This window comes from Salminus brasiliensis, chromosome 21, assembly GCF_030463535.1.
Source record: "Salminus brasiliensis chromosome 21, fSalBra1.hap2, whole genome shotgun sequence".
In the NCBI taxonomy this organism is placed as follows: domain Eukaryota; kingdom Metazoa; phylum Chordata; class Actinopteri; order Characiformes; family Bryconidae; genus Salminus; species Salminus brasiliensis.
Window position 1 is genome coordinate 5,448,671 of NC_132898.1, and position 22,376 is coordinate 5,471,046.

Here is a 22,376-nt window from a genome sequence, read left to right on the forward strand (position 1 = left end):
CCGATGTGAACCAGATTCAAGGGGAATGCAGCTGAAATCCTTTCCCCATCAGAGGGGAAGTGAAATTCCTTATAGTCCTAATTAGTCTTAGCACACAATAAAATACCACGTTCACGAGCTTTAACTCCAATGTTGGTTTATGTATGCACAAATGAAGAAAATGACTCCCTGCTGAGAGACAGTTAACAAACAGCTGCTACAATTGTTCCAATGTACTTGTTTTACAGCGTTGTTTTTAAAAAAATAAGATTAACTTTAAAACCAGGGCTTTAGACCGCCTCTTGCCTGTAGTGTTTTCCAAAAAGAAAAGTAAACCAGACAATTCCAAGTTTTTTAACAAAATTTCCAAATACAAATATAATGATCTGTACAAAATGTGAAACCGTACAGGGTTATGCAGACCAGTTTTGCCTCACATTTCCTTTCAAACAGAAAATAAACAGCCAAACGTCAAGATTTTAACTATTTACATACACAGCTGGCTCACCAGCCGCCAAAGCCCCCTCTACGAGGAGGATATCTGTTTCCTTGGAAAGCGGGGTTGCCATGCCAGGCGTAGTTCTGGATAAACTGAGTCCGGTGAACGGGTCCTAATCCCATACCCTGCTGAACACCCCATACGCTTGATGCTGTCCCTTGTGCCAGGCTGTTCCAGGCCATCTGCATGTTACTGTTGGGCATGAGCCCCTGTAGGCCTGGATGCGAGACCATACCTAGGCTGCTGGTCACTGACCCCAGTCCGATAGCACCGTTTTGAGAGGAAAGTCCAGGGCTGTTCAGCCCCACAGATCCTTGAGGCCACAGAGTGCTGCTCTGCAGCAACATCCGGTCCACACCGACTAAAGCATTGTTCATGCCATAGGCCATAGTTCCAGGCACCGGGAGTAGACCAGCATTGCTGTTGTGCTTGGCTTTGCCCCCTGTCACAGCGGCAGTGACCAAACCGTTCTTGGACTGGGTGCTGGAAGAACTGGTTGGGAGTGTCAGGTTGGAGGTAGCCACTTCTAATGCACTCTTTTCCTGACTACCGTCCATCTCTGTTTCACTGATCTTTGGACTTACTTGGGCTTCAGTAGTGGGGTCTCGGTCAGTCGTTTGACTGCAGGTAGGTTGCACGTGACTAGAAACAAAGAGGGCAGGTGCTGGTGCCTCATTCAGACCACATATAGTCACTTGTAAACCACTGCTTGTTCCAGGGCAAGCTTTGTCCTCAGCACCATCCTGAGACAAGGTGGCATGTTGTGGAGATAAGGATATTTCTGCGAGACCGGGTGTAGACTCGCGTGTCAGAGCTTCAGTTATGGAATCTTTCAACATAACTTTATGCAGTAAGGGCATGTCACTATGGCTGAGGAAGCTCTGATGAGGATTGACATCAAACGACTCTTGCGATAAATGGCCTCGTGAAGAACTTGCTTGCATTCTGGCCACCCTGAATTGGGAAACTGCAGCCCTCAAAGCCACAAAGTCTAAATCCTTTGGTGCCTCAATAGTGGGCAAGGGCAAAGAAGCTTCATTTACTTTGTCTCCGACTGTATGGTCAGGTGCATATGGGAATGGCTGAGCTACAAGACCAGATTCGTGGTCTGGAGCAAAAGACGTACTGTCCGTGGGGTTTGACAGTCTTGCGGATGAGGTATCAATGTCAGAACACAGGCTCATTTCCTCTCCCCTCACTGTAGGCAGAGGAAACACAGGTAAGTTACACAGACCATTCCAGATATACCTGAGCACAGACACCTCTTAAGACACCTGTTGGTGCTCTGCAAACTGCATGCCTAAATGTTACTGTTTTTAGCTATTGTAAATATGTACCACATATATGCAATGCTAACAGGTGGATGTAAGCTTAAATGACCTACAGAACATAATGAATATTCATATTTATATATCCCTGTATTTGCAGCAATATGTCTAAATAAATTACATTTAATGATTACAAATGATCAAACATAATTGTTCTGGCCACAATTAGCATCAGCATTGTTAAATATTCATAAAATTATAATATAAATAAATATAAATTATAACCAGTTAACAAGGTACTTTGAAGGTACATAAACAGAAAAAGTCTAGGTATAAAACTGTCCACTGCAATGGACATCAACAACACCACTTAATGTACACAAACATAAAAGAAAAACATGATCTTGAACTAACCAATTCATTTTTTGTCTTTTTTGGATTTATTCAAGACGTACATGTTGGTGACGTAGGACAAGAATGCAGGTTGGAAGATGGGAGTTTGTCACAGGCTTCACCTATCAGGCTGGCCATGCTATACAGTATATCATCGATGTTTGCAATAACTACGCCACTGCTGGAGTAATGCGGAAACATCTCAAAACGGCGCTCTGTTGGGCAGAATATAAACACGAAGTTAAAAAGCAAGCAGTCTCCTTTTTTTCTGTGATTCATTTTTTAAACAGAGCTTATAATATTATTATTTAGTCATTCATATTAAAACTACATTCCAGTAGTTCCAGCCTCATCTCTCTCTCTGGTAATTTACCACAAACTCTCCTAACCTGCCTTAGACACAAATAAGGTTAAAAATATTTCATAAAACTTATTATTATTCAGTAATTACTATTAAACTAATGCCAAGTTCTATAGCTTACACAGTTCCTTCCAGCTAATCCTGGATATAATGATTACAGGCCCTCTATAACCAAAAATAAGGGCCCTCTAGGACAATAACCATAAAGGTGAGAAGATATTAAAAAAAGCACCTGTGAGAAATATAACATGGCGCTGTCGGATGTTCTGAGCTTGAAGCTTCACCAGACAGTCCAGGTCAGGAGCTTGGCGTGACTGACCATCACACTCATGGTAAGACAGGAACTCAACTATTTGTTTCTTGTGGTACATCGTGAGGAGGTTCAGTATATTCTGGGCTTCACTGTTACACCTGGGAATATTGGAAATATACTGGTTAACCGAGGGGAAAGGTTCACAGATTTTGGATAAATATTACTCAATATTTATTTATAAATAAAACCAACATTAATAAAAGTCATCAACACAGCTGTGAAGATTTACTTAATGAAGAAAATCTCCATTAAACCATTAAACCATTAAACCCGCATTTGTATCATACCTTCATCAAGTACAGTCCGTCAAAATATGTCTGGTTAGAGCCTCAGGTTAGCAGTTACTTAAAATACTCACCTGCTTTGCTCTTTGACCTTTTTGTGAGTTTTACAGTGCACTCGCCACCTCCACGGGCTCTCTGGTGTGTTGAGCTCCTCAAGATACTGGAGAAGAGTTTCAAGTCTCTCTACAACAGATTTAAAAAGCAGAAAAAAACATCAAACATTTTTTGGCATTAAAAGAAAATCCGATTTTATTTTTTTCATATCCGTATTTTTTTTTTTTTTTTTTTTTTTGCTCAGTTGGTGCAACACACCTCGATGGAGTGGTGTGGCACAACCTCAGGTGGACCAATGAATCAAAACTGTGCACCGTTTGTAGCTATTTCTGTCATGTCATGTCCTGGCAATGCCATTTACCTTACCCAAGCACTGGTCTTTGCAAGGTGAGCAAATTTGTCCAAATGTTTGTGGACAGGCCTTCTAATGAAGGCATTAAGTTGCACCAGTCACTGATACAGATGTGCACAGCTTGTTTAGTTCCTGTAGAAAAGTACTGCCAATAGAAAAGGACTCCCTGGAGCAGATAAACATGAACCTATAGGCACCATGCTGCCTAATGCCAGAAGAACTCTTGAGGGGTATAAACCCCCCAGCATTGAGCTGTGGAGCAGGGGAACTGTGTTCTCTGGAAGGATGAATGGGGAATGATTTTGGAACAAGCTGGGGTGTTGGGATGATGAGGTGAGGTGGCGAATATTCAACATCCTGACCTCACTAACGCTTTTGTTGTTGAATGCAATCGAATATTTACAGCAATGCTCCAAAATCTAGCAAAAAGTCTTCCCTAGACAACAGTCACTCAAACAGAGCAGAAAAAAAGCAGAGAAAACTTTTTGTGCCCTTGATTTCAGAAGAAACGATGAATGAGCAGGTGTCCCAATACTTTTGCCCATAAATTCTTTGTATGTTTCCAAAGGACAACTCACCCTGTTTGATGAAGTCGGGGTTAAGGACAAATTCATCAGAGACGATGAAGCCCCCAGAAACGAACAACTCGTTGTAGGTGTGATTCTTGATGTCATCGAGACTGTCTACTCCAGCAAAGCTTACTGATGGCAGCTTCTTCAGGGAGACTAAAGCAGGTATCTGCAGGTTTTATATATATAAAAATATATATACATCAAACAGAACATACAGAAGGTGTTTAATTGTGCTATGTTATAATCAAGATTATATCACATGAATTATTTGCCATACCTTATGAACGTGAGCAGCGATGTCTATGTTCTGGATGATTATAAGCAGCTTGTCTTGACCATCTTTTTTCTCAATAAACGTCTGAGGATCACACTCAGAATTCCCAAGCCTCTTCAGGTATTCCTGTTATTGTCACAAAGAAAGACGCACGTCATCTCAGCAGAGTATCAGTGTTCACAGACATCCTACACTCAAGTCACTCAAGGCCTAAATGATTTCTTTTCGGAGGACAAGCAAGAAGAGTGTGAGAATTAAAGTTAGACTCCACAAGTGGGAAATAAAACAATGCTGAAGGTAGAGATGTAAGAAAATACTGATATATTGAAGTTACTGATATTATGTTTTGCAATACTGTATCGATTCTCAAAAACACAGCATTGAAGTTTTAATGAGTAGTAAAAATTGGTGGCAGATAGTGATTAATTTAGTGTTAGTACAGTGCTGTACTCAGTCTTCAGATCCCACTGCATTTTATGGATATGGTGTTGTTTTTTAATACTATGACAGTTTTTCTAAAATTAGATTTATTACAAATAAATGTATTAAAATAAATATATATTTCTAAATATATATAAATATATATTCCAAATAACATTTCTTGCTCCTGGACTCCCCCTACAGACGGGAGGTTTGCTAGGTAAGGTTAATTTGCTACCTTGCCGATTTGAGCCACCGCTAAAGCACATATTTTTTTGGATGAGCTGAGAGATACAAAATCATGTGGCATGTGGACTGACATGGTATGGTTCACAAATATGATTTTTCAGAATTGCGTTCTGCAGTCCTCGCGAGCATCATCCAGATACTGCTCCAGAATTGTATAATACAATTGGCAGTTGACTTTACACTGTTGTAGAATAGGACCTGACAAGCACAATAAACCAGTAAAAACGTAGGAGAACAGCCTAGATCAGTGTGAATGGAGATGATCATCATTTAACAGCTGGTTGCCAGGTTTCCAGTCAAACAGTTTGCGAACGTGATGCAGAGTTACTAAATTTCAGCAAAATCTATTGCAAAATAAATGATGTTCCCATCCACCACACCGAAGACTACTGTAATCATAACTGAGAAGCTAAACTTCTAAAATGATGTGAAGATGAGGTTTCTAAAACACTGAATGGAAAACTCTGGGATGGCACACTAACCCAGTACATTTGTGTCTGTTAAGAACAATGAGTCAATGTGCTCTGGAGCTTAAGAAAACCAACCCGTACCTTTATTTCCCAACAAACATCACTCTCCTCCTCGGCAGAATGGATGTAGAAGTGCACGGTGTTCTTCTGTACGCCTTCGATGATCTTCACCAGGTTGCTGATAACTTCAGGCTGCAACTGACTGAGGAGAGTGCTGATGGCAGCTGGAGCCGGTTCCACAGGGACGCTCTCATTTACCAGCCTACCACTAGTTGTGCCTTCTCCTGCACTCAAGACCACCCGAGATTGGGCTTCCACAGTGAGACTGCTAACTGACCCATTTGAAGCCTCACCTGAATGGGATTCATAGAGTCTCCTACCTTCCTGCCTTCCGAGTCTCACTGAGCTCTGTTCTGCCTGCCTTTGTCCATTTGCCCATTGCAGATCCTGCAAAGCTGGCTGGTGGACCTCTTTACAGATGTCCAGATGAGGTAGACCTCCCTGCTCTTGCTTACTCTGAGCTGGACTAGAAGAAGGAAGGAGGGTGTGAGTGCTGGAAGTGGAGCTTGGGGTAAGATTAGAAGCTAAAGCTAGCCTGGCAACAGGGACAGTGCTGGGAGAGTGAAGAGGTGCGTTAATGTGTGGAGAAGAAATAAGAAGGTCTGAAGGAAGAGCTTCAGGAGCGGAAGAAGAAACACTAGAGTGTGCAGGAGAGGGCAAAACTGAAACTGCATGTGTTGTGCTATCCCACTTATTCAGTTGGGGATCTATGAATGCACTAATGCTGTCTCTGAAGGAGTTGATGTAAGTGTGGACAGGTAAAGGTGTGTAGAAGTGCGAGACATACTCAGAGAATGGTGCCACATGAGTCCGTGGTGGGTTTCTATGGGTGTGAGAGCTAGAATAGGGAATGTAGTACACACGTTCCTCTCGTAAGAGGTCCTCCACCTCAGTGGAGAAGCCTGAGATTTGCTCATCCACTATGCAGTCAACGGCATTATGTGGAGTCCCTCTCTGTTCCTGACTATGAGAAACCTTCAGTTCGTCTGTGAGATTGGTGTCTTGATCTTCGTCAACCTCCATCTCAGACTCAGTCAGCACATTACTGCTGTCAGGCTGGTCGGGACAGGGAAGGTCCTTTTTCTCTGGGCTGGTGTGTGTTGAAACTGTTGGACTTTGTAGGTACCGAGGGTCATCAAGATTGTTGTCCCGTCTATGCGAGTATCTCTCGGTCTTGAGACCTGTGTATGGTGAAAAGACCATATGGGCGGTTTTAACATGCATGTCAATAAATTGGAACCAAAATAGGTTAACTATGAGAAATCTCACTGGCTTCATCTTATTTTCATAAAATTTCATACAATCATTTATGATAATGTTGGAAATAATTTCTCTTTTTATATCTTTATCTGGGACACATAAAATATGCAAAGCACATGTACATCTGAGATCTATCTTGTGATGATGTCTGTATGATGGACAATAAAATAAAAAAAAATTGTATAGGTCATTCATGCCATTTAACCCACCCATTCATAACTACCCCTAGCACTAGCAATGCTCCTTGTGCTAGAAGGGCAAGGACGTGGCACATTAGTCGTCCAGAACATGCAAAACCAGCCACTGCCTCTTTTTGAACTGAGTCCCTAGATCCCCCACACCAGCTAACAGACGCCTGGGCCGGCAAGAAAGCTACGTCTATCGATCCAAAGAAAACACCGTCAACTGCACGCTCTTAGACTCCGGCTGCTGATGGCAAAGCGACAAGGCCATAGTGGCAGCACAGTAGACCTCTGGGCCCATATACAGTTCTTAACTATTTAGACCTACAGTTCTTTTTAACTGTTCAATAGTAGCTCCATTTTCAAGACTTCATGATCTACTTATGGCTTTATAAACTAATAAAAATTCATTAGAGAATCAATGTATCTGATTGAATAATAATAATAATAATAATAATAATAATAATAATAAACAACACCTGGACACAACATTGTTTTGTGGAAACTCCCATCAATGATCAAAACTAGGCACCTGGGAAAATCTTACTGATTCTTGTATTGTTTCTAATGTTGTACAAGGATTGTCACTTTCATGCAAAAACCTTGCCAAAATACCAAAATAGCAACTTCAAAGGAAGTCTATGTAAAACATTTCATCAAAGTCATTATGGAGCATTTCTAAAGGCCCATTTATCACCAAAAAATGATGCAATATAAAGAACAACCAGATTCACAATATGTCAAAAACTAAAAAACGAAACTGGAAAAACTGAGATACAAGGTTTCTGCAGGACAGAAATGATACGCTACTTTGCAGTCATGACTCTTAAGTAAAATTCACATGCATCAGCTGGGCAAAAAAATGGGTACTAAACACAACAGCAAGCCAGGTGCAATACTGGGGAAGGAAAAACAGCAAAAATACCCTCCATTGGTGGCATGTGTCAAAAAGAATTCATAATAACCAGTAATTTCGAAACTAAACTCAGGTGATTTGCATTGGCTTCCTCAAATCTGTGCACAAACCCCACATCGTCCTGTAGCTCATATTAAGCGAATATGCTGTTGCTGTTTAAAATGCCATGACTTTACCTGTTATGGGAATGAGCACCCACGGGATTGACCGTTCTCCAAGCAGGTTCACTCCACGCTGCTGTCCGTTAGTATCTGAGCAAGGACTGAATGCCTCCAGGCTGCTCAGGCTGCCAGCGGTTTCCTCCTGAAATCAGAAACTTCAGTCAGGTTATACTAATCTTTTGGAATCATATGAATCACATTCAGTGATTTACCTATTTCTCTGCATATTTAGTTATTAGCCTCCTTCCACCCTGTTTGTTCTTCAATGGTCAGGACCCCACAGGACTGTCCACCACAGAGCAGACTGTAGTATTTGGGTGGTGGGTCATTCTCAGCACTGCAGTGACACTCACTGACCTGGTGATGGTGGTGTGTTAGTAGTGTTAGTGTGTTGTGCTGCTGGTATGAGTAGTGTATCAGACACAGCAGTGCTGCTGGAGTTTTTAAACACCTCAGCATCACTGCTGTACTGAGAACAGTCCACCAACCAGAAACATCCAGCCAACAGCGTCCTGTGAGCACTGAGGACTTCTACAAGGTGGACCAACTAGGTAGGAGTGCATAATAGAGTGGACAGTCAGTGGGTGGACACAGTGTTTTGTGTAAAGTTCACGTCACTGCAGTGCTGAGACTGACCCACCATCCGAATACTGCCTGCTTTGTGGTGGCCCTGTGGGCTCGTGACCACCTAAGAACAAACAGGGTGAAAGGAGGCTAATAAAGCATGCAGAGAAACAGGTAGATACAGTCTGGAGTTTATTCCACACCAAGGGCGTTCATAACAGTCTGATATGACAGTGAATTTTCCCACAAATCCCAAAAATTTACATATTTTGAATAAAATAACAAGCAGACAAAACCGCTGCAAGTCAAATTAAGAACAAATGTTCAAACCACAGACGAATGCATCAACACAGCAGCGCGATTTCTATTAAAAGCTGCTTCTAGTGGGTGTCTGCCGTTAACCTCTTACATGAAAAGCTTAAAAAGACAGTATCTCGTATGGTAGCAGCTGTTGTGTTCTGTTCTGCTGCTCAAAAAAAAAAAGTTCTCTTATCTTCTGGAAAAATAACAAAAAGTTCCTCAAATCGGCCCAGCACCTGTTTTTAAGTGAAGTTCACATCATCTATTAATCTAACATAACATTTCCTCCACCAACAGACAACTCTCCTCGCTTAACTACAGATCAAGAACCCACAATTTCAGGCTGCACCTGCTCTCTCTCTCTCCCCGGAGTCTTTCAGGCGTCTTCTGTAAAAATTAAACACTGTGATAACAGCTTTCCTCGAGCTCCACAACTTTGCAGAGGTCCCTGTTACACTTGATCTTGAGGGAAAGTGTAGGAAGATGCTTTCGGTGTAGTGAGGTTTTAAGTTGTGCACATATAGTACACACACACACACACACACACACACAAACACACACACAGTATCTTTCTAGACAGTTTCCTTACTTCTACCCCACTTCTAACTGTCTGGTTTCCTGCATACTGCATCAAGCACTGCACGAATCTCTTTCCTCTACATGTGAAACTTTTCATGAGGAATAAATAAATAAATAAAAATCCTGTATCTACACAATAAAGCTCATGTTTGCCATTCATGGCATTTAGTAACAAGTATTTCCCACAATGTCCAAGAGATCTCTGAAAACTGATCTCAGAGACCCCACATGAGAGAGGTCGCTCAAATCAGAAATGTAAGAAATCTGACGCAAGCAGTGGATCCACTATTTGGCTCTATTTAGGCCTAGTTTGTAATGGTGAACCGCAACGCGCTGCAAAGACAGCCACGCCCCCTGAAACTCAGTTCATTCTAGCGTTGGAGACCACAATACGCTCTTCCTTTTAGAAAAGCATGACATTTTAGCACTGTTGAAGACTTCCTTACGCATCTAGTGATCTGCTTCTGGGCTGAAGCTGCCAGGATTGTCCGACCTAGTCATGTTGGCAGCGGTTTTAAAAGTTAAAATCAATCATATGATTTAGCGGAGACTGAAACAGCTGGTCTTCTAATTCCAACTAAACACAACCTTCTTTCTGAGGGCCTCTGAGAGCTCATTGAATCTTGTCATGGTGATCTTCACCACTCACTTCAACAATCACGAGCAAACCAAACTAAAGGTCTGAGTGTCAATAGGTTCATGTTTATCTGCTCCTATGAGGAGCTCCTATAGGAGTCCTATTCTATTGGCAGTACTTCTCTACAGGCACTAGACAAGCTGTGTGTGCACATTTGTATCTGTTTCAACAATGGGTGCAACTTAAAGCAGCTGAATGCATTGATTAGAAAGGGTGTCCACAAACATTTGGATATACAGTGAAGGTAAATATTGGTAGTCAATGTTTGCACAGTAGTGACTTGTACCCTCAGAAATGTGTATTTCTTGCTGTTCATTAAAAGGAGAATTCATTTTACTCAAAACTTACTGCTAATGCTCCCGTTATCCAGAAATCCAAACAATTTTTTTAAAATCTCACATTTTACACCCCTATCATGCAGCACAAGCAAGCAGCCACAGTGCTTTAGCAAACAGAAGCAAAAGCAAATGCCTGTATCTGAATTCTGAGGATCATCCTAATGCCTACAAAGTGCTTCTACAGAAAAACCTCATTTTAAACAGATGCATTTGTTGCTAAACCAGAAAAAAAAGAAAAAAAAAAGACGTACCTCAAGATCATTTTTCCCCTGAGCCTCGCCATCATCCGCTAATCGCTTCCGAAGGTCAATGTCACAGTTGGTGGGGAGGCCGAGTTTTGTCATGCTGTCGTGCAGAGCGGCTTCTGTGTCTTCGGTACTCTCCACCAGATCTGTTCCACCAGTGTTGGCCAAAGAAGAGCCTGATAAAGTTTTCCCCAGGTTTTCCAGGATCTTCATCACCAGTGCGCCCTGCCCTTTGTCTTTCCTCAAGTCTGTGTCATGAGTGGTTTCGTTCAGCTTGTCTAGTAACTTCACCACCTTTAACGCCCCCTTGGTCTTGTCCTTCCTTAGGTCTGTGTCATGAAGACCGACGCTACTCAACACATCGTCCAAAGACTGACAGGGCTGGAGCTCCTCAGCTTGAGGTGAGAGAAGAAAACCCATGATATAATATCCTCTCTAAATACCAACATTATAATTTTGGCACAACCACTGTTGCTATTGCTAGGCTAGGCTTTGGGCTACTGATGATGATGGTTTTCTCAGCAGACAGTGCAGACAGCTAAAGATTAAAAAAACATGTATTGACAATTTTTAAATCATTTCTAATCAGAAAACTTCACGTAACTCACCTCTACCTTCTCCAGGTTCTCCATTGTTGAGCAAAGCTGTCTTCTTTGGACTAATCTCATTTGCTTCATCTTCAAACTTCCTCTTCAGACCATGACCATCCGAGGCCGCTTCCTCAAGCATACTCTCTTTCTGCTTGGCCTTCTGGTCTTTACTTATCTGAATGAGTTTCAGAAGCTGCTTCAGCCTCTCTGGGTCACGGTGAGCCTCGGCACCGCCCATGGTCTCCAAGTCCGTACTAGACTCTGGAACGCACCTGAGCATCTCCATCATGTTCTTAGCTTTCTCAACAGGCATCGTGAACAGCTGAGGGCTGTAGAAGTAGGAGCGCACGTAGTTTTCCCAGTTGTACTTCTGCCTCGGAGCAGGGAAGAGCTTCTCCCGCTCGTCCAGTTTGTGATCGTAGTCAAGCCTGACTCGATGTACGAGCTTGCCCTCGCGGATGCTGCTGAGGTAGTCATGAGCCTGCTGCTCCACTCCAGCACCGAGGTTAGACGGAGGGTTACAGCGCACCTTGCTGAGGGCGTAGTGGAACGCCGGGATGAAGTTATCCAGGTGCGGCATTATCGGGTCCTGAGGCACAGGCAGCAGAGAGGTGCTGTCTGCAGGCGGTTTAGAGGCTGAACGGTGAAGACATCCATAGATTAATTTAAAAAATAAATAATAAAAAAACAACAAATGCAAATCCACACTATATGTCCAAATGTTTGTGGACACCCCTTTTAATGAATGCATTTAACTACTTTAAGTTGCACCCATCAATGTGCAAATGCGCTCACACAGAGCTTGTCTAGTCCCTGTAGAGATATACTCCCAATAGAACAGGACTCTCCAGAGCAGATAAACATGAAGGCAGGTGTGGGCTAGAGGGGTATAAAGCCCCCCAGCATTGAGCTTTGGAGCAGTGGAAGAACTGTGCTTTCTGGAGTGATAGGTGGTGCTCCAGCCAATCCTTTTAAGATGAGTTGGGGATAAGCTGACCAAGTACGCTCTTGTTGCTAAATGCAATCAAATCAACACAGCAATGCTCCTCCACAATATAATAGAAAGCCTTCTTCCCTGGACATTAGAGACAGCTTCTCCAACAAAAGCAGGATAAACTTAATATCCTTTATTTCTGAAGAAACAATGAATGAGCAGGTGTCCCAATACTTTTGTCCATATAGTGTAGTAACTACTTACTTAAGTTACAATACTCACAGAACTTTGAGACATCCCGAGCATGGCGGTAGATAAAAAGAGCTTGTCCACAGGATTTTTTCCAACCAGCTTGGCGTTCTTAAAATTCAAAAAGCACCTTCTGGTTATTTACTCTGACTGCGGCAAAATTATCTGTTAGCTGATCATGTAAACACAACATACCATTTGAATTGGACATTTGGTTTGAGGACAGCAGGAAGAGGAAACCGTTGTCACTCACGGAATTCACAAACACCTGCACATAGAGGGCAAATTATCAGCTTGGGTAGGTGGTTATGTGGTGCTTTCATGGTCAAATACTATTAATATACACGAGACACAGGTTCCCTTTGTTGTTTTAGCACACCGCAATTCACAATACCTATTAATAACATTTATTAAAATTCATTCAAGGAGTTCTTTAATCTTACAACATACCTCCAAGCAACCGCATGGGGTGAAACTTTACTGATGTATAAACTTACCAGTCCTTGCTCTTCTAGCTTCTGGAACAATAAAGTCAGGTTCTCTGCTGATTTGCTTTTCTCCACTACCTCAAATAGACTGCAGTGAAGTCCTCTCTTGAACACTGAAAAACAAGTATATGACATGGAGTTTCAAAAATAAGCACGTACCAGTTTTATACCAAAACTGCTCATAAACACTGAAATGCTCATTTATTTCTAATGTTACCCCATTTTCTACCCATTTGGAAGGCCAATTACCCAATATCCATTTATGTGAACTCCCCTATCCCTTGCAATGCCCCAAACACTAGAAGAAGGGAAGACTAGCACATTTCTCCTCCGACACATGTAAAGCCAGCCACCACCTCTTTTCTAAGTGCTGCAGTGCCAGCACACTCTGAGGAAAGCGCAGCCTTCCAGCTCCAATACAACAGCTAACAGACGCCTGAGCTGACCAACATCACATTAGGAATGATGTGGGGAGAATGGGCCACCAACCCACAAGGCCAGTTGTGCGCGCTCTGACTCTGGCTGCTGATGGCAAAGCAGATTTAAAATGCTGATTTAAAACAGCAAAACATTTAACATAAACAAAATGTACAGTGTATTGTAAGTGAGTTGTTGTTTGCGTCAAATCGAAATTAGCCTACAGCTAAAAACATTCATTGAAAAAATGTGGCTGACCTCAGCAAAACGGAAAAACAGCCAGTGTATCATCACAGAAATCAACAAGCTGATTTAGACTCACCTTCATGGCTGCCAGAGTAAAGGTCCCAGGAGAAAAAGGACGATGAAATAATCCCTTTTACTTGGTCCAGCTTCATGACTTTTCCGATCTCCACCCGATCTGGCCTGAAACATCACAACAGCTACTGTAAGACTACTGTTAACAGACATGCATGGATATTGAAACCTAATTAGCTTTGAATCGGTAATTCACCGAAAAAACACAAACACAGAAACACAACGCAGTAACAGAAGACACTTACAGCTTGAATGGCAGAAAGGGTTGAGAGAGGGACCGGAGACTTGTGTGGTACACGTCCTTGCCTCCATTTACGAACTGCCCCTTCCAAACGATGTAACCACACTTCTCTAACAGATTGACAAAAGGGAAGAAGGGACAAAATAACTGTCTGGTTTAAAAGAACATTCCTAAAGGAGCAGGGATTTGCAGACTTCTGTGCATCACCTATTAATGATATTAATTAGGGCTGCACAATATATCGTTTAAGCAATGTCATCACCCATGTGTACATGTGCAATACTCATACTGTGGGATGTGCAATGTCACATAAGCCAAATAAAATCATGTCATGCTACAACTTTCTAGACACAAAAGAAAAATTTGCACTGCTCATCTTCCATGGCATTATTACCAGACACAAATTATACCTGCCAAATACTGTTTATTTTTAACCGATCAGAGAGGGCATAATTATATATGGATAAATAATTTCTGGTATTTTTTATTTATATCGCAGAACAAAATATTGCAATTTCCTTTTTTTGAAATTTTTCCAATATCATGCAGCCCTGGTTTTAATGTTAACATATGTATTTTTTTTTAAAGAACAGAGTTGAACTGACCTCCACTCGTTCCTGATGGCATGCTGTCTGACCTTTAACAGAATGAAGAAATTAAATAACCAGCAGCTTGATATTTAGGACTCTCAGCTGATTAACCAACAAACAATGGTACACCTGCAAGTACCTTTGCAAAGGCATGGGCTTGGGGCCCACCGTTATAGCCTCCTTGCCTTTGAACTGAAAGGAAACCACAGCATATGGACACGCGTGTCTCGGCCTGGACGCGAGCTCGTAGTCCACGTACTCGTAGAAATATTGCTGCAGAGAGGGGGAAAATTTTTTGTTAAAAATAAATCAATAAATAAAACATTTTAAATTTAAAGCCAGCAAATAAGATGTTTATCCACACCAAAACACTACCTGAGTATATTCGAATGCTCTGAACGACTGCAGGGAGGTCACCCGGTTAGCATTCTTGGAGAAATGGCTGTCAAACTTGGGCGTAGGGTCCAACGTTCTTGACATGCTGTCATGTATGCTTTTCACCTTACCCTAAAAGCAGAGAATTTTGGACATGAAACTGACTGAGTATTTTATTTGAATCAAGAAAATAAATAAATAAAAAAACGGGACATTGTAAAATTTGTAGTATTTAGAATAACTACCTTAATGACTTTAAAGATGATCATCTCTCCAGTACATCCAGGTTCATGTGGACCAGCTTGAAGCAAGTCAGAGAACTGCGACAGATAGACACCTAGAACAGAACAAGACATTAGCATCAGACCCAAAAAGATGGTAACTTGACTTACCCCTTAAATTAAATGTCTCCTTAAATCATATTAATATAAAGTTCAACTCTCAGTTTTACCTTTAGTGGGATTTCCTAAAATGTTTATCCAGCTGCTTCCAACTGACAACCCCTTTTCACACACCAAAGGGACCTGAAGAAGACCAGAAAAAGGGCATCAATACAAATAAGGCATATTCAGATTTACAGTGGGGGTTATTAAGGGGGTTATTGGATAGCAAGACCCCCCCAACTCCAAACACTTGTTACTGATTGTTTTACAAACTGATATTTATTTTAATAATCTTAATTTATTATTTAATAGGGACAGAAATTTAGAGGCATGCATAATCTTTAAAATAGCTTAGGCTTGTCACATTGGCCTTGTTCATGTTTCTCAGGGGACTGAGATGTTCTGCTGAAGGCTGTGATCAATGCAGTCTAACAGGCAGGCATACTGCGGCCATACTGAGGAGAGGAAAGGAGCCCATCACTCAGATTGCTTTGTTGTCTGGTAGTTCATGCTCTTTCAGCACAAGCTAGAAGCTTAAGAGATTACATACTAAAGATCATGTAGCTCTATAAATGATTAAGAACTACATTATTACGATTATTAAAAAATAAAATACACTTGGAAAACAATCAGTAACAAGAGCGTTTTGGGGGGGTTCTCCAGATATATGTACTAGACATAAAATTATGAAACACACTGATCTTAAGTGCATTTTTAAAACAAAAAAAACAGATTTTAAAGAATAGATGATATGTCATTTATTTTTAATTATGTATAATTTTTTGCACTATGCAGCATTTCCTCTAAAGATAACAAGCATACAGAAGTACATTTAAAGAGCGAAAAAAATATCTATTCTTTCTATACATTCTTTATAGCGACTGCTGTCAGTTTATATAAATGCACAGAACATCGTAGTCACATCAGAACACAAGCCACAACAAAAACACAACACATTTAGTTTTAATGCCATCTAATCGCTCCTTCTTCTGATACTCGTTTATACCTTGTGAGCTTCACACAGCAGGAAACAGAAAGATTCTGCGAGCTCTTTGTCCGTGCGTCCATCCTGCTTCAGCTCTTTTCTCTTCTCGATGAACTGCAGATTAACATGGAAACAAAGATCCACGTTAGATACATAAACTCATCATCCATCGCTTATAAGACTCTCATCAGACAGGATTAAAGGAGCTGTATGCGATTTCAATCAAAGTTACTTTTTGTAAAGTCAGCGAATGTTTCCTCACTGTTTAGCAGCTCTTTCTGTTTGTGTGCTGGAAAAAGTCCAGTGTTCAGACTCAGACCTGGCTCTGTAAATCTGAAGCAAACTAAGTGGCTCGGGTTGAGCGGCACAATACTATTTCAGCCAATCAGCAACAGGATGAAGGGAAAGGAGGGGATCTGGATCCTTTTTTTTTGTAAACATTTTCAGTACCATTCAGATACACATCTAAGACTGCGATCTGTGTATAATGACTTTTTTGGCCGCTGCCACACACTGTAGATGGTCTCCTAGCACACAAATCTGTCGCAGATCCTCCACTAAACATTAAACTTACCAAATTACAACACAAAAATAAAAATGTGTGAAACACATTTTAGTTTTAGCATCAACAGATCAATTTAGAAAAATCCCTTTCACTGACCTCTTTCTCCAGAAGTTCACTGTGGACCAGGCGAGGTTTGGTGTACACAAAGTTTCCAGCTGAAGAAGGATCTTTGCAGCTAGAGGTGATTATTTTCAGAATTTCTCCAAATTCTCTGGAGGCTGAAGTCAAATACTGGATCAGAGCTGAGAGAGAGAGGCAAGACATCGAGTCAGTATTTATAACCCAACAATGAACATTCATAAACAGAGGGAGAGAATGTGTCCCATATGAATTTGGTGATTTAAGCCATTTAAAAATAAATTAATCAAATAAAGGAGCAGTGAAGGAGCTGTTCAGGTACATATTAAATAAACTTCAGCTTTTATTCTTGTGTTATTATGCAATGCTATTGGACAGACAAAGTTTCTGCACCCCACATTTTTGCGAAAGGTTTGTGGATATAGCTCTGCTGGCCAAACACACTGGCAAAGCTTTTAAACAAACCATCTCTTGGGCAAAACTTTAGGCACCTTACATTTTAGCCAAAAGTTTGTGGACCGAGCTCTATTAACCAACACCACACGATGCAGATGAATGATGGCTTGCTGTAGCCTAGCCGGAACTCAAACCTTCCTACTGAAACTCTTGGACTTCTTTGTGCGTAATCAAAAGAATCAAGGGAAACTGTTGCAGAGCAATTATCATTAGGTTTTGTGTCTTTGCTGAAGACAGGCGACCTGAGAATGCTGAACCCGTGCTCTACTGCTCCACTGGAGACCAGAATGAACAGCACCACTTCAGCCAAAGTTCTGAAGCTGGGCATCATTTCTCCCGGGGAAGCGATCAGAAGTCGGCCAGACGCTCTGAACATGAGACTGACTACAAAAACCCTGCGAGCATGCGTGTGTTATTAATAATGGTGACGTTTGCCCTCACGTCACAAAAACTAGCCGCCTACCATCTACTAACTGCCTTGCACCGTGCCCGAGCATGACTGCCCCATGACTGTCACCAGCTACAACTACTATTGCGTCAACTTCCACAATCAAGACCATTAAAAACATAACCTAGCCCTAATAAATCCACTAGCTTTGTGCCACATTTTTTCCTCAGCAAAGAAAAGGATATTATAACAGCTTCCAAATCACTGTGATGCTCCATTGACCAACAGGGGGAGCAGGATCTCCATCGTAGCTTCTCAGGGCTCAGCACACCGCAAACGGCACCATGTAGCCATACTAGAGTAAAATCCTGTAGAAAGCAGGGGAACGCTCGCCAGAACCGCAACCAGTCACCTTAGCGGTTGTGTATCTCTCAGCTTGTCCAGAAATGCATGTCCTTTAGCAGTGCCTCAAAGCACAAACTGCACTTCCAGACTGTCAAAATCCAGAGATTGTGAGGGACAGTGTTGCACTCTGCACTTCTGACACCAACATCATCCTGAGGGGTAGAGTTCAGCCAGAGCAGAGCCAGAGCAGGGGTGGAGAACTGAAGGCCGGAGAACAGCGCAGCGGAAAAAGCACAAGGCTGTGCAGAAATTCCAGATTCAGAGTCCTCTAGGACCGGAGTTTCCCAGCCCTGAGCTGGGTCTCAGGTGATCCGATCACAGACGACTGCCAAAACTCATAGCTGTTCACACCTGAGTGTCCTGAGAGATCCATGTGTGATCAGATTTCTCTAATGGTTGCCGCTGGAGGAAGGCACGGGGCACACTAATGGAGTCACTCTCCCTTTGCTTTTGTTTAGCCGGCAGTGATGGAAAGCGGTGGAAGTCCCGCGGTAATTACATATTTTCCAGCTTGGGGCAGGGACACGGCTGATGTGGGCAGTGCTTTGCTGTCGGGACGCAGTGAGATGCTTTGGCGTTCACACTACAAGAATAACGCAGTCATGAGAGTCTCTGAACACCTCCGAATTGGATACCCCGTTTACACTTGTACTTTGTGCTGGCTACTCACGATCGGACCACCCAGGGTGCATGTTAATGCCAGGGGTAATGCCACTGATGGTACTCTGCCATTGCGTTGCTTGACTATAAGATATGGAGCATCTAGTCAACATGCATTCATTCACAGGCATAAACGCAGCATCGCACCCCCACGCTGCCCACATGCTGTCAGTACAAGTCCATCTGTACTTTTTTGGTGATTTGCATTTTCCGGTCAGTGCTGGCGGGCACTCCTACACTGTGTCTGTTATGGAAAGAACGACCCACCAATCCAAACATCTGCACCAGTAAACAGTCTTCACTAGTGTTTAGAATCTTTATTTAATGTTTTACCAAAGCTTACAATGAGAATCTGTCCTCCACACGAGCCAGTGATCTACCTAAGCTCTGTACGATTTCAGTTCTGCCTTTGGAGCTCCCAAGTGACCTCGCCACCTTAGAGCTGGCCCAATCATCAGGGGACCGCCAATTCAATGGTCCCCTGGTTATGCCCCAGCAATCAAAGACTGAACAACTGGCCTTGCTCTCTCTTGGTTTGCAGAAGGGTCCCCCCTCTCCCCCCAAAAATCACTAGTCAGTGAGGGGCTAGTCAGTGCAGGCGAACATTGGCTCATGTTGGTAACAGAACCAGACGTTAGGCCAACTGTTCCTCTCCCTCTTCTGTTAATACATAAATAACAAAGCAGGTTCCTCATTTTATACATCACTGCTGACGACGACGATTTGGTGCCACGGGTGTATGGGACCATGCGTGGGCAGGAAGGCACTGTTTGAGTAGGATGGTAATCTTTCCAAAAAGTTTGACTTTTATGACAAAAGCCTGATCTGTACGAGGTTTCCTCTGAGAAAACAAATATGAGACGAAATTACCTGCTGTATTTAGTCTCTGAGCACACGAATTCAAGATCCTCCGGTAGATATTACAAATTTTCTAGATTGGTAAAATTGACATTCCTAAAAATAAAAATAAAATCCAGTGGAGCTGTTTACACCTGGCACTGGCATGCGTTTAGTATTCGGATAATATCTGGCTCGACTTTGTCTGGACTCTGTTTTCACTCGTCATTAAAATGCCTGAGATCTGCCACACCAACCAGACATCCTTTCCGTTTCACTTCATGTAAACAACAGCGTCTCAGGAAAACTGCCCCGCTCCAGGAGCCTGAACAGCTACCGAACGTAGAGTAACGATGGGGTTCTTCAACGCGGTCGAACAGCAGATGGTTCTCACCTTCCCGTAACGGCTCTATCAGAAAATACAACAGACTAGGGAACACACTCAAGAGTGAGGGCGCTTACAATGCATCTTGAAATGTTTACATCTGGCTTATTTATTTATGCGGAGAAGTGAAATCCGAACGTGATCTGATTACTCAAGACGCCTGATAATGCCAGGTGTAAACAGGCCCAATGCCCCTTTGACAGAGCGTCGTCCTCCCACCCCCAGGTAAACTACTCCAATTTTAGGGTTTAGGACCAATTACTGTCATTTGCGTAAAGACGTAATCTGAACTTTGCAGATTTCGCTCCAGCAGTCGTCCATTAAAACAGACCCGATGTGGCATGGCGTCCACTGGTGGCCACAGTGGTAGTTCTCCTCCTGTTTGACACGGAGATGTTCTCGAAGCCTTGTCTGGCACAGGAAGGGCGGTGGCGTTAACCACTATAATGAACATACTGTACAATGATATTTTTATGCTATTTTTCTAAATGACTCACTACAAATTCTAGATTTAGATGTTTAGCCCTCCAGAGGACGACTGGTCCCCTTTTCGGGTCTTGGTTCCTGTCTTGAAGGTTCTTGATCTGTTCTGCCATCGTTCCCACTGGTTTCCTCAAAAGAGGCTTAGACCTGGATCTCTGTAAAGCTGCTTTCTGACCACATAGGTGGAGCTGAAGGTGACCGTATTACTACTGTATTTGTTCCATTCAATAATCAAATCCACAATCATCACTGCATCACTGCGATCCAGCTGTTCGTCAAACGTCCAACAGATGACTGACGGTTTGTTGGGTCAGGCGTCTTAATTAGGCAGTCAGACTCCAGTCAAACAACAGAGACAAACACGTCTGAATGAATTACCTGAGGAGAGGAAGGTGTGAATCCCCCAGGTGTGAATGGGTGTGGCCTGACAACAGAGGAAGATCCTCAACTGTGATCAACACAATAAACCTTACAGACATTATAGGACATCTGACCCACACTGGACAGAGTCAGTAAAGCAGCAGGCCTGGTCAGTTGGCTCTCCAACACTGAGTAAACACAGCCTCTGCCACCATTTCCACCGTTTCCCATTAATCCTCGCCTGCCCAGGTGAGCTGAGCTTACCTTGTTGAACGCTACCTGAATCACCTGATTTTTCTCAGAAATTAGAAAATTTAAAAAAAAAAAAGTTTACAAATATGAAAATGTGTCTAAATGACTATAAAAACATGTTTCTTGAATTTCCTGAAAAAACAGCACCTTTCAACAACGCTTCATCTTCGAGATTTCCAGTCCACCTTAAATGGTGCGGCAGTTACGTTACAGCCACTGCAGGCGCCCGCCGTCCCTGCAGCAGGATTTAAGGTGGACCGGAGGAATTGTCATTTTCAAAACACAGCGCCTGCAAACACGGAGAAAGCACCTCGCTTTTCTTTGTTCCTCCTCGGTATCTGAAAGTTGAGCCGCGGTGGTTCATCGACCAGTCTGGAGGAAAGCAAAGAGGGACCCCCGGGCTTCGCGTCAGACCCTCCTCGGCTCTTGCGCGTCTCCGAACCGTCCTCAAATTCAGCCGCCAGCTCTTCGTCCCCGTCGGACCGCTCGCCATCTTGGTTCGAGTGCAGCTCGGCCGTGTTCGCTAACCGCTGCTGCCGCTCCGCCGCTCTGCCAGGGCGACACTCCATCTCGGGAGTTATTCGCTCGTCTCAGACATGAGCAGAGTGTTTATCTTCACCTCGCTGTGAACCTAAAACACACACACACACACACACACACACACACACACTATCGCTGCCCACATTCTCACCCCGCAGCCGCCATGGCATCGGCAAGGTGTGACGTCAGGACGCTGCGACTCGGCGCCCCCTAGTGGCTGCGGTGGAAGCGGCCTTTCTAGTAACCACTCGTTTACTAGATCTTGTTTATTATTATTTAAATATAATTTTTACAATAATTTTCTTATTATTTTAATGAGAATGTGTTGTTTTCCACTCCCTATCCGCGTCCAATGAATGTGAGTGTCTACTTTTATGCTGTATGTGTGTAATCTGTGTATAATTAATAATTTAATAATTATTAATTTGTGTATTATTAATCTGGTTGACCAGTTTAGCTCTTGAGCAGCGTAATGTATATAAAGGTTTGTATATAATGGTTTATCTGGTCTATCTGGTCAGGTCTATGATGTTGATATTAGCCAACATCAACATCAAGCTGGTTGACCCGCATCAAGACCACGGTAGGCAACCAGGATGACCAAAATCACATACAGCATACAACTTACCAGCATACTGTATGTTTGCGCTTGGCCAGCTTTTCAACC

The 22,376-nt window shown here is 42.6% G+C and overlaps 1 protein-coding gene across 1 annotated transcript; it reads right to left on the reverse strand.

Moving 5' to 3' along the window:
- Positions 1 to 119: 119 nt before the first annotated feature.
- Positions 120 to 21,872, reverse strand: tasora (transcription activation suppressor a). Its single transcript, XM_072666085.1, has 23 exons — positions 21,480 to 21,872; positions 16,962 to 17,107; positions 16,322 to 16,414; positions 15,384 to 15,456; positions 15,178 to 15,269; positions 14,933 to 15,064; positions 14,697 to 14,830; positions 14,573 to 14,604; positions 13,972 to 14,077; positions 13,731 to 13,834; positions 13,001 to 13,104; positions 12,699 to 12,771; positions 12,537 to 12,614; positions 11,339 to 11,956; positions 10,737 to 11,125; positions 8,083 to 8,209; positions 5,570 to 6,729; positions 4,353 to 4,475; positions 4,082 to 4,241; positions 3,172 to 3,280; positions 2,733 to 2,911; positions 2,202 to 2,354; positions 120 to 1,676 (listed from the first exon to the last, which is right to left on the reverse strand). The coding sequence occupies exons 1-23, from the start codon at positions 21,736 to 21,738 to the stop codon at positions 484 to 486; spliced, it is 5,637 nt and encodes a 1,878-aa protein (XP_072522186.1). The 5' UTR covers positions 21,739 to 21,872; the 3' UTR covers positions 120 to 483.
- Between the last annotated feature and the right edge of the window lie 504 nt (positions 21,873 to 22,376).